The sequence below is a fragment of the Vitis riparia genome, chromosome 14, assembly GCF_004353265.1.
Source record: "Vitis riparia cultivar Riparia Gloire de Montpellier isolate 1030 chromosome 14, EGFV_Vit.rip_1.0, whole genome shotgun sequence".
In the NCBI taxonomy this organism is placed as follows: Eukaryota; Viridiplantae; Streptophyta; class Magnoliopsida; order Vitales; family Vitaceae; genus Vitis; species Vitis riparia.
The window spans coordinates 15,596,523-15,609,672 of record NC_048444.1 but is presented as its reverse complement, the minus strand read 5'-3'; the positions used below and the strand labels follow the sequence as shown (position 1 = coordinate 15,609,672).

The following is a 13,150-nucleotide window of genomic DNA, read 5'->3' as shown; positions in this document are numbered from 1 at the left end:
TTTTAAAACTGCTGTAATCTTATTAAAAATCCATATACCTGATGATGTACTAGGGCAGAAGCAGAAAGAAGAAATCATAGCCCGGTATGGCCACTCCAAAAATCCTAACGACACGCAACTTCCTCTCCTCACCCAGAGGCGGCTTCCTCTGTTTCTCCACATGGATGACTCCACCCACCTCCCACTGCCACGACCCAATCCTCACAACCATTTCCGAGGCCATCAAGTTCTCACCAACGAAGCCTCTCCACTCCTCTCTCAAGCGTATCCTGCCTTCACTCACGCCCAATCACCTCATCGATCTAATCAACCTCAACCCACACTCCCTCTCCCCACCCTCTCTTCTCTCCTTCTTCAAATGGCTTTCCACTCAACACCACTTTCGCCTCTCTATTCACTCCTACTGCACTATGACCCACTTTCTCTGCACCCACAAAATGCTTTCGGAGGCCCAATCTCTTCTCCAATTCGTCGTCTCTCGAAAAGGGAAGAACTCGGCTTCTTCCGTCTTCACTTCAGTTCTTGAAGCTAGAGGTACCCATCAATCGAATTTGGTGTTCAGTGTTTTGATGAATGCTTATACCGATTCTGGCTATTTCTCGGATGCTATTCAGTGTTTTAGGTTGGTTAGAAAGCATAATTTGCAAATTCCATTTCATTCTTGCGGCTACCTTTTTGATAGATTGATGAAATTGAATTTGACCAGTCCAGCGTGGGCGTTTTATGACGAAATTTTGGATTGCGGGTACCCACCAGATGTTTGTAAATTCAATGTTTTGATGCATAGGTTGTGTAAGGAGCATAAAATAAATGAAGCCCAGTTGTTGTTTGGTGAAATTGGGAAGAGGGGCTTGCGGCCTACAGTTGTTAGTTTCAATACTTTGATTAACGGGTATTGTAAATCAGGGAATTTGGATCAAGGGTTTAGGCTTAAGAGGTTCATGATGGAGAGTAGGGTCTTTCCTGATGTTTTTACTTATAGTGTTTTGATTAATGGGTTATGTAAAGAGGGTCAGTTGGATGATGCGAATAAGTTATTTATGGAGATGTGTGACAGAGGCTTAGTTCCGAATGATGTTACTTTCACCACTTTGATCAATGGGCATTGTGTAACGGGCAGAGCTGATTTGGGTATGGAAATTTATCAGCAAATGTTGAGGAAAGGTGTGAAACCGGATGTGATCACTTACAATACTCTGATTAATGGCCTTTGCAAGGTTGGAGATTTGAGAGAAGCAAAGAAGCTTGTGATTGAGATGACTCAGAGGGGTTTGAAGCCTGACAAATTTACATATACAATGCTCATTGATGGATGTTGCAAGGAGGGAGATTTAGAATCAGCCCTGGAAATTAGGAAAGAAATGGTTAAAGAAGGGATTGAGCTGGATAATGTGGCTTTCACAGCCCTCATTTCAGGGTTTTGCAGAGAGGGACAAGTTATTGAAGCAGAAAGAACACTGAGAGAGATGTTGGAAGCAGGTATAAAACCAGACGAAGCCACATATACAATGGTCATTCATGGGTTTTGTAAGAACGGAGATGTTAAGATGGGTTTTAAGTTGCTCAAGGAGATGCAATGTGATGGCCATGTACCGGGGGTTGTAACCTATAATGTGCTTCTGAATGGGATTTGCAAGCAAGGGCAGATGAAAAATGCTAATATGCTCTTAGATGCAATGCTAAATTTAGGAGTGGTTCCCGATGACATTACATATAACATCCTACTTGAAGGACACTGCAAGCATGGAAACAGGGAGGATTTTGATAAGCTACAAAGTGAGAAAGGACTTGTTCAAGATTATGGTTCATATACTTCGCTAATTGGTGACTTACGTAAAACCTGTAAAGAACGCCAAAAGAGATGATTGGTCGCCGTGGTTTGCAAACTTAAGGTCTCCAGTCCAGACCTTCAAGTTGGGTGGGGCTTGTGTTTGTATATAATTGCTTTTGTTTCCCTGTTAACATGGATTCAATGGCGGGTTTTGGCCTCTGTTTAACAGACCAGAGATTGGACTAATATCCAAAGCAGTGAACCATTCAACTTCAACTGTCTAGCGTAATTTTTGGTACAGGAGATCATGCATACATTGGTTGTGGCTGAAAATTTTGGAAAGGCTAGATTTTCCATCATTTGAACTCCCTTATTCAGTCTTTCTTTGGGAATCATGTTGACAACCACAAACTTTTCGGAAGTCTAGCTCTCCTAGAAAGGTTTAAGATGCCATGAATTATGATGGATTGAATATTTGCAGTGCTAAAGTTATGTTCAGATTAGAGTATATTTGTTGCCATAAATTATGATTAGTCATTGCTTCTGTAGAATTTGCCAAGAGTCAGTCATCATTGGAGTTTCCATCATCATGGCCTGGGAATTTTGATTGGAATTCATTTAATTTGGAAATCTAGATTGCTATTACTGAAGGGAACATTCAAGGCCTCTAATTAAGAGGTCAGTGATGTTAATAATCCAGCTTTCAAACTATATGGCAAGGGTCTGGGGTTAGTGTCATGTAAAAACCCATAATTGGTTGGTAGAAGTAAAACCTTGGTGGTGCTACTGGCCCTTCTCATACAAGTTCAGCTGAAGACATAAGAGGATTCAGTGGGCAGTTGCATATTATCTGGAAGTAATATCTTTCCTTATTAGGACAAATTGAAGCCCCCATCCTATTCTGGGTCTGGAATCAGAAAAGCGAATGTCCGAGCATGACTCCATTTTATGTCATCTCATGAGTGATTCTCAAAAGGGAAATAGAGCTGTTTCGAATGTTTGGGGAACCAAATAGACTTGCTTCAGACGGTATAATTCAAAAATGGTCTGACACTCTAGATCTCCCTCAAGGCTTATTGAAATGAAATCCTTCCTTGCACTTGCAATGGAAGAGAAAGATGAGTTTTGTTGACATTTGCTTTTGTGGACTTCTGATTAAGTCAGTGGCCTTGTAAGCATATGAAGCTGATCCACCAATTCAAGGATTGGCACCCAATCATATAAAGATTAGTTGATGATGCTGTCTTGTATCTTTGATGTTTTATTTCTGTACTAACACAAATGAGATTTCATAGATGCAGTATTGCATCATAATTTTCATGGGAACATGCTAAACTCTCATATATGATAGCAAATTATGATGGTAAGATTATTTTGGCCCATTTGATTTTACAATATTGTTTCTATGATGTTGTCCTGTGAGCAAGTCCTGGAAAGCCTTCAATTCAAATGATCCAAAATTATCCTCTCCTGATAAGGTTTGCTGGAGTAGGTGATCAACTGGTGCAGTATATGCCAAGGTGATTCTGGGAATGGGGAAAATGCGGGATGCCAGCAGCTGCCCCAATAACAAGCAATTCAGTAGAAACTAGCTCTAGCAGATTAATTCCCCAGCAACTGTAGTTTCCAAGCTTGGAAAGGGTGCAGGGAAGGTACCCACTGACCAATCTAGCTAACTTAGACACATGATTTGGCCCCATAAGGAGCTTAAAACTGAGATGTCTGTTCTTTCCTAATCAATTTGTGGCAAGGACACCTTGGACAGATGATTGTTATCAAACGTTTAAAGTCTTTCTTTCTTCCCCATAGATAGTATGATGCCTCTCTCAATGGAGTTACCGGAGCTGGCTAACTTTTGTCTGCCCACGCAAAGGGAAAAATAGGGAAGTCCTGAAGCACCTTGGAAATCCAAACAAGTTTGTTGAATTAGTTTGGAAATGTCATTTCACTTGGGAAATGCTGGAGTTTGCCCATAAATATGTTACAAGATCGGGTCTCAAAAGAATGGACGAGGATATGTTTAATGTTGGAAAACCCTTTTTATCCCATTTGCACGAGTTTTGTAGAGTAATTTTTAATGGGAAGCGCATTTGCCTGGTCAGTTTCTTTAGGGCGATGATGAGAAAAGTGTCTGGATGTGGATTGAATTTGCCTTGTTTGGGTTTGGTCTCTCTCTATCAAAATCAGCACCCAACTAGTAATTGAGTTGCTCCTCCTTTCCTTTTGCCTTTTTATTTTATTTATTCATTGTGATTTGTTGATAAGACTGAAATAACAATTAGTGGTGTTGTGTTTAAAATCATCTTCAATACTTACAGCATGTTTTTAAAAACTGTTTTTTATTTTTTAACCTAAAAACAGTTTTTTAAAAATAAAAAACAAAAAAAATTGTCTTGACAAGTTATTTTTAAAAATGACTTTTCTATTTTGATTTTATAAAAACATTGTAAATTTAATTTATATAATATTAATTAAATGAAATTAGTTTTTTTATAACCTAATTACTTATATCAATGAATGTAGGTTGATTATAATGGACAATTTTAAAATTTAAAAGTAAGACATAAATAATAAATTTTAAGTTAATAATTTAACTTTAAGTCATAAGCACTAAGTATTAAGTTGTGTTAACCATGTCCCAAATATTCCTAATAAGATAACAATGTTTAAAATTATGACTTGTATGTTCATCCTCATTATTGCAAAAAATCATACATGCTAGAGATCACCACGTATGTGTGATTTAACAAAGTATTGGTAACCACAAAAGAAATTTAATCCTAAATGATATCCAAATCTAATAGTGTTAGTCCTCTTTGGGGTATGGTTGTTGGTTCCTAATGGACTACATGGTAGACTTGACATGAAAATTTGCCATCTTTAAAAAAACCCTAATAAATCTCAACATCATCATTATTAAAAATGGGGATGCCTCTAACATCATTAATAATGTTGGAAGGAAGAATGTCATAAACCATGTCTAGCTTCCATGAAAGTGTCTCTCTATGTATAAATCTTGAATCTTAGCCATGTAATATTAATATTATCTAAAATAGGAATAAAGATTTTGTATATAAAAATAGATTCGCTCCAACAGGGACAATTGTCATTATCAACTCTGTTGGAATATTCAAAAAAATCCATTCCGAGCCTTGGATTACAAGAGTGCATGCATCTACAATCTTAGGGATATTAGATTTAAGCACAACATAAGCATTTACTAAGAAAACCTTAGATCTAAGAGTTATAAAACCTTATCTTTGGATTTGGATGTTACCAAACTCTACTCCAATTGCTGCAGGGATCTAAAAAACCTATGAATCTTCCACACTCTACACACTTGTGTAGAGTGTCTACACATTTGAGAGATAAAGAAATGGAGAAAAGGGCTCTCTCTCTATAAAAAAATGGAATGAATGAGTTGGCTAATCTTAAACCTTAAGGGGGTTTATATAGCCACTCTTATGGGCTTAAGTGACTCGTACCCAACTTGAACTTGAAACACTTAATTTAGTTCACTAGGTCTTAATTAACTAATTTGCCCTATTAGACTACAATTAATTAATTAGACAAATTAAAAAAAAAAACCTAAAATAGTATGGTTAAATCTTGTACAACCTTGCATTTTTACCAAAACTCCTTTATACATATAAATGATTAATTCTTCATAAAATCTCAAAATAAATAATCATAAGTTCTTGCATGACTTAGTGCTTTTAACAAAATGCTTTCATGCACACATAGGATCGAGTATTCACACCCCTATCTCTTGCATTATACTTTACTTGGGTACATTAGGAATTACATAAAAGATCCAAGTCATGGATTCCTTGTAAGGTGATAAGTAGCTCACAATCATTTCATAGATTTAGACAATCCATTAGAAACTATAGTGTACTACATTTGAATTAAATGCATGATTTGTCTTGGTCATTAAGATGGTTTTCCCTTGATGAGTGTGATAGTGTGTATAGTACATATTGGACAGTATTTACTATGAATTATGACATTAACTATTGGATAGTTATGATTCACTAAGTTATTATGTTATATGAACTATAGCGACTTGCACCCAATCATATAAATATTGTTTGCTCTAGACCCAAAGGTGTTTCCACAGTTTTAAAACACATTTACATGATTAAGAGGAGCGCATACATATATAATACTATAAACTTTCTCCTTTATCCAATGTGGGACATTACAATCATCTATCCAACGTGGGACCTTACAAAAACTCCTCCCAATGCAAACATTGTGTCCTCGTTATGTCTCATGAGATTATAGGGCTAAATAGACAAATACCTATCACGGTGCCAAACAAACCCCTACACCGGATTGAGGATCAACTCTAATATTATTTCCAACACCTACACCCAACCGTGTAGATATTGTCCACTTTGGGTCCAAAGGTTTAAACTAAACCTTGGTCTAGCAACATTCATCAAATCACTTACTCTTATTGGCTTGAGACTAATTTAATCATCAACATTTAGTGCTAATTTGAGGTCTCATGATATATGCTTGCCTAGTGAGGATAATTGCTCATCAATGGTAGCAAGATTGATCCTTGAAGATGCTCAACAGCTATAAACAACTTAGGCGGGGATGTCCTATCTTTCCCTATCCTTGACCTAAGAATATTTTAATTTCTCATAAAAATGTAAACTACTCAAAAAGTAGAGTGGTTGACATAGTAGAAGGAAAGAAAATTAATTGGAATAAAAATGTAATAATAGAATATTAACATTGCATTGTACTAAATTACAACTAAAATCAAAATAAAGCTTTAAACTAACATCTCTCTACTCTTGTTGAGCTTATCGATACTCTTAGCCAATGTGACTCATTCCATTGGACTTTTTAGAGCATTCTTTTCCCATTTAAACTATAGTCATTTCTATAAAATCCATCAATTCCTCAAAAATATAGGATTACCATAAAATTGGCAAAGGCATCGGATTTTCTTTTGAATATTACCAATATGGGTGCAAGTGGAACTCAAAATTATTCCTTGTTTTTTCTTACTCTAATCATAATGCTTAGTCCCTATTTGATGGAATATTTGGAAAAACCATTTCAAGAGATCACAAGGGTGCATGCAACTAATCTTCCTACGGATATAGATCTAAGCACAATGAAAGATTTTAGTAATAAAATTTAGATATAGGTGTTATAAAAATCATACATTTGATATGGATGTTATTAAATCCTACTTTAGTTGATGCAGGGATCTCAAATGCCTTGTGATCTTTCGTTCGATGGCTTTCTCTTAAACCTTATGATATGATATGGATGTCATATGGATGTTATATATAAAGAAGAAACTATCTCAAATATTTGAAATAAATTTTAGTCTATGACTTTTTAATGTTATTGTGTTTCATGATTTTTTTAGTGTTAATTAAATTTGTTTTGGGTTTCAAATTATTTTTTTAAATTAATAAATTTCATATATCAAGTATAGTTTGATTTGAAATTTATTTGCTTAATGAATTTTTTTGGATAAATTAAAAGAAATTTAGAAAAGCATGTGTAATATAAAGGAATATCATATTTGAAGATTTTCGATATCGATATTAGATAGTAAAGAGAGAAATGGAATGATATCATATTCATTTTCATTTTCTTTTTTATGTTTTTGTTTTTTGTTTTTTTTTTTTTTTTTTTTTTTTTTTTTTTTAATTTTCTATGTTTTTTTTTAAAAAAAAAATGGTTGAAAACTACTTATACTTGTTTTCTAAAAAGTGTTATCTATTTCACTTTGTTTTTAAAAATCACTTTTAGAAAAAAATGATCAAACAATAGTAGGAATTTTTAAAAACAATTTTATATTTTTAAAAAATAAAAAACTATTTTTAAATCATACAACAAAATAAAATCTTAATTTTTAGAAGAAACTAGGGGTATAGTTTGAAGCTTATCTATAACATTCAACTCAAAGTTTAATCTGAAAACTAACCCATGAAGCTTATCTAGAACTTGATATTATTTTTCTAAATCTTAGTCAAATCCAGATTTTTGAAAGAGACTTATGTTAACCAAATTGGGCAAGTTGGATGGGTCAAATTTGAGAGTTAAATAGGTTATGGAAACTATTATCTTCTTCTCTGTTCTTTTTAACTTCATTTTCTTTAAATTTATATCAAATTTTAATGAGATATGATTCCAGTAAGCTAATAACACAAAAGAAAAATAAATCATAATTTTCTCTTGGGCAAATATAATGCATGCAAGATAAAAGAACAAGTTGTTACTTTTACTTTAAAAATATTAAAAATATAATATAAATAGCTATTATGTTATTTGAATATAGCATATTATAAATTGGACTTTAAATGGACTTGGGTTGCTCAAAGCCAATACAATCCCAGTCCAGCCCAATTGCAAAAATGAGTCCAGACCCATTTGAAGGTGAGATTGGGATCAATTGGTTGGAGCAACTGCAATCAAGTTGTGCCACAATAAGAAACTCTGATAGAAAGGAATTATAACAAAATTAAATTAGAAGAATGTGAGAGAAAGTTCAAGACTGAGAAGAAAGGAGAATGAGAACAGGCCGTAGCAAGTGTCAGCAGCAGAGCAGCTTCCATTAAGGAGGGGGCCCTATCCTCTTAGTTGTCCATGGCATCCCCCCCATCAGAAAACAAAAAAAAATCTAGCAGGTTAGGTAGACCACCAGGCTGGCAAGAAAGCATAGTCAGAAGAAATTAGGAAATGTTGGGTCCAGCAGTTCCCCACCCAAGTCACTCGGGTCTTTCGGGAGTGGGTGGGTGTACTCGAGAATTCCATTTTGGTTTCTCGCCGCCTCCATCGTCATTATGAGACACGGATAATCCACTTATGTAATCCATATTTTCCACATTGATCATTAATATTTAATCGCATGTCAACATGTTTGCTCACTGTTTGCCTCACACAATCAAAGAAAAACATTTATTTTAGCGGCAATTGCTATGAAGGCCAGGTCAGGATGAAATGTCATTCCCTCATCTTCCACAAACAAGACTATGATCTTTCTCATTGTCGGAAATGGTGAAAGTATCTTTTCAATTAGATTTACATTTTATTTTGTTTTAATATCTACCTAACATTACCATATTCCACAATTATAATTTTTATTTTCGACATTTTTATTTGATCAACCGATTAAATCATCTATGTAGCAATTTTGGCTCCTCGATACTCATGACCTACCATCCCATTGAATAAACTTAACCATTATTATATTTAGGGTTTGTTTGATGGTGACTTAAAATAAAAATAGTTTAAAAAAATATTTTTTTTAATAAAAATGATATTTTTAATAAAATTTTAAAAATTACTTAAAGTATAAAAAAATTATTTATAATATTTTCTAAAAAAATATTTTATAAATATTTTTTAAAGAACACTTACTAAGAAGACACTTTCTTTCAAAAACATTTCATATAAAAACACTCTCCAATACACTTTTAACTTAGACATATTTTTCTCCTTTACCAAAATTTTTATAATTTCCTAAAAAAAAAAAAAAGTTGAAAATATGAATCGAATAGAGGTTCAATCTATGAAAACATTGATTCCATCTAGTAAAGTGTAGATAATATGATACTATTTATAATATAAAATTAATTGTGATCTATGCATCTTATTAGCTTCTTTGTATGATTCTATTCCGTTGTTCTCAAAATCAGATTAGATCAGCACAGCTCCTTGGTTCGATTCAGTAACCGAAACAATTTTCAATTAATTTTTATTTTTTATTTTTATTTATTTATTTAAATGGGACTAGATTGGCTTGACTCTTTGACTAGTCTCACTTTTGTTATATATATATTACGAGTCATCCCATGAAACATCTTCCAATCCCGAGGCATCGAGAGGTTGAACCACTGGAAGCAGAAGCGAGAAAAATGTTTCTTTCCTTCGAATTCAAAGGGAAAACAACTGTAAACTGAGGATGCCATTGGAACAAGTACAAAAGTCAAAATTTCAAAGCCCAAAGTACGATGGGATGGAGGCTGGAGGGAATGATGGAGAGGAATTCTGCAATCTACATTTAAAAGGAAAATGATGTCAATGAAATCATACAGGATTATCGTCTGTACTCCACTTGTAGACATCGAAGATATTCAAGTATGAGGGCGTTCTTATACTCTCAACCTTAAATAAGCCCATGTATCAAGTCAAAGCCATCACAAAGCACAGCTGTACATGTCCAAATAGGCATAAATATAACTCCTTTGACCCAAACTTTGAACCTAAGATCCAATGAAGTGGGGTTTGGTTTTGCCTTGAAGATCTCATTTGAACTTAGGCTCGGATCCTTAGGTGGGCTCATCCTTTTTTATATGCTAAAAAAATGTTTGTAGTCAGACCATTTACAACGTATGCAAGTCCTTTTGACCAAGGTTCGACACGTTGCATTGGACCACATCTTTGAATTATTGGAGCAGCCTAAATTTAAGTTGATGAAGAAAAATGCATATCTTGATCAAATGAATTTGTTGTGAATATATTTTTTTTGGCTCTAAATGTTTGTAAATTGTTTCTTCAAAATCAAACTGTGTAAAACAAGTTTAATTAATACATTGAAAAACTTTAGATATTCACCAAAAATAAATTTATTAGACAGACTTTATGGGGTATATTTTGAAGCGTAGACAAGTCAAAATTGCAGATAAAGTAGGTAACAGTTGCAGAAGGGGAAGAAGAATGGCTTGTTTGGCATGTAGCGCAGCCTAATACATAGAGTGATGGGCAAAACGAGTATCGTGTGGGCTGAAGAGACGAAACGCGTGGGTGAAGTTGAGGGCTGATGGGTAGCGCCTATGAGACAGTGCCCTTTCAACTTGTTCCTAGAAAATGGCTACCCATGTACAACTGTTTATCATTGTTTAGCAGTGATGTCTCCCTGGGGCTTTGCGGAAAGTTGTCAATTCCAAATATGCGCGTGCGGAAGCAAGTTGCGTTCTGCGGCTGAAAGCGGCCTCGGCCAGCTGTTTTCTTCTCTTCATTTATCTTTCTTTTTGTTCTCTTTTGTTGATTTCTATGCGTTTCCAGTGTCTCAAGGCGTCTTTTATGACCGCTCCCCTCCAAAGATAGAAGCTACCATTAACTTTCCCATCATTAACTTTCCTTCGTCCGATACGGCCACATTTTTTCAAGGGAAAACTGTGTTTTGGCCCGCCCATTTGGGCCTAATAGCTTTTTCATAACCCAATTTTCCATAACCCAAAATATGTCTACTGTTGCCCAAAAAAATATCTCTTTCATGCACTATCCACTGTTTTATAATTTCATTTCCAAAATTACCCCTCCAGCCTTCCATGTCAGCAGTCATCTCCCTCTCCATGTCACCACGGGAAGTTGTGCTTTTAAGCACCCATGGTTATCCCTTGACCTTCAAGGCCATGGCCAATCAGAAGGCCTCAAGGCCTACGTCCCCAACGTCGACCTTGTGGTTGAAGATTGCGTCTCCTTCTTCAATTCAATCAAACAGGACGTTTCCTTCCATGGATTGCCCTCAATTTTGTACGGGGAGTCGATGGGCGGTGCTATCTGTCTGCTGATTCATTTATCAAACCCTAATCATTTCAAGGCGCTATTCTGGTGGCACCCATGTGTAAAATCTCAGACAATGTCAGACCCAGATGGCCAATTCCTCAAATCCTCACATTTCTTGCCAGATTCTTTCCCACCTTGCCGATTGTACCGACCCCAGATATCTTGGACAAGTCTGTGAAAGTTCCTGAAAAGAAAATTATTGCAGCAATGAATCCTCTGAGATATAAGGGGAAACCAAGATTGGGTACTGTTGTTGAGCTTCTGAGGATTACTGACTACTTGAGTCAAAAACTGGGTGAGGTGAAACTTCCATTTATTGTGCTTCATGGCAGTGCAGATGCTGTGACCGATCCGGATGTGAGCAGAGCTCTGTATGAAGAGGCCAAAAGTGAAGATAAGACTATAAAGATTTACTACGGGATGATGCATTCTCTGCTGTTTGGAGAGACCGATGAGAATGTTGATATTGTTCGTCGTGAAATTCTGTCATGGTTGAATGACAGATTTTGAATTTTTAGAAGCTCTGCATGACGCCATATATTTATCATCCATTTACATTCTGAGTCGAATTTCAAGCTTTAATATTAAGTTTTATATTTATCATCCATTATATTTCGGAGTGAAACTTCAATCTTTCTAAGATTCACTCATCTGCATAAGACTATGTTATTAGCATTGATGACAAACAATACAGAGAACCGTGTGAGAAATCTTACAGAGTTCCAGTTGTATGCTTGCCCAATTCCAGCTAAATTAGTTTTGGAGGTTTTTGTGGTTTATGTTTTTCTAGAAGAATGATAAGAAAACCCCCTAGAATTTCCAGGAAATTGCGAGGGAATGCAATGTACAGTGGTTGTGGGCATGCATGGTCCTGGAATGAGGCAAAAATGTTGGAAAAACTTGATGATAGTGAAACCAAATGGGATTATTCTGTGCTCATACAGGGAAGTGGTGTAGGATTGAGTGGATTAACCTAGTTATTGAAGTGTGATTTTATTCAGGTATATTTGACACTTTCTTCTCCATATATTCAGGTGCTATGACTCTTATGACTCTTAAATCTTAATACCATTAAAAGGCCTACTACAATGACTTCCCCGTAATACTTTGGTTAATTAACCCTCGAGGTTGTAAAGTGAAAGAGAGAAAAAAAAACACTAAATACAATTAGAATGATTACTAGGATGCCTGTTCGCATAAGATAAACTTGAACTCAACCTCTCCCAAACCTCGAGTCTTCCTTTGTGACCCTTAGACAATCCTATCATGTGGTTCTCTTCATTCCTCAAGTAGTCCACCAATGGTTTCTTGGTACTATAGCGTAGGTACTACCTTAAGGGACCTTAGGTACTATCTTAGTGACCTTTAGGTACTACCTTAAGGCACCCTAGGTAATACCTTAAATTTAACTTGAACTCAACCTCTCCCAAACCTCGGGTCTTCCTTGGTGACCCTTAGACCATCCAATTATGTGGTTCTCTTCATTCCTCAAGTGCTCCACCAATGGTTTCTTGGGACTGTAGCTTAGGTACTACCTTAAGGGCCCTTAGGTACTACCTTAGTGGCCTTGAGGTACTACCTTAAGGGACCCTAGGTACTACCTTAAGGTAAACTTGAACTCAACCACTCCAAAGCCTCAAGTCTTCCTTGGTGACCCTTAGACCATCCAATTATGTGGTTCTCTTCATTCCTCAAGTGCTCCACCAATGGTTTCTTGGGACTGTAGCTTAGGTACTACCTTAAGGGCCCTTAGGTACTACCTTAGTGGCCTTGAGGTACTACCTTAAGGGACCCTAGGTACTACCTTAAGGTAAACATGAACTCAACCAC

General features: G+C 35.7%; 1 protein-coding gene and 1 pseudogene across 1 annotated transcript; both read left to right on the top strand.

Moving 5' to 3' along the window:
• The first annotated feature begins 87 nt into the window (after positions 1–87).
• LOC117929666 (putative pentatricopeptide repeat-containing protein At1g09680) lies at positions 88–2,047 on the top strand. Its single transcript, XM_034850024.1, has one exon. The coding sequence runs from the start codon at positions 165–167 to the stop codon at positions 1,863–1,865; it is 1,701 nt and encodes a 566-aa protein (XP_034705915.1). The 5' UTR covers positions 88–164; the 3' UTR covers positions 1,866–2,047.
• Positions 2,048–8,163: 6,116 nt separating this feature from the next.
• On the top strand, positions 8,164–11,945 carry LOC117930490 (annotated as a pseudogene).
• The last annotated feature ends 1,205 nt before the right edge of the window (positions 11,946–13,150 follow it).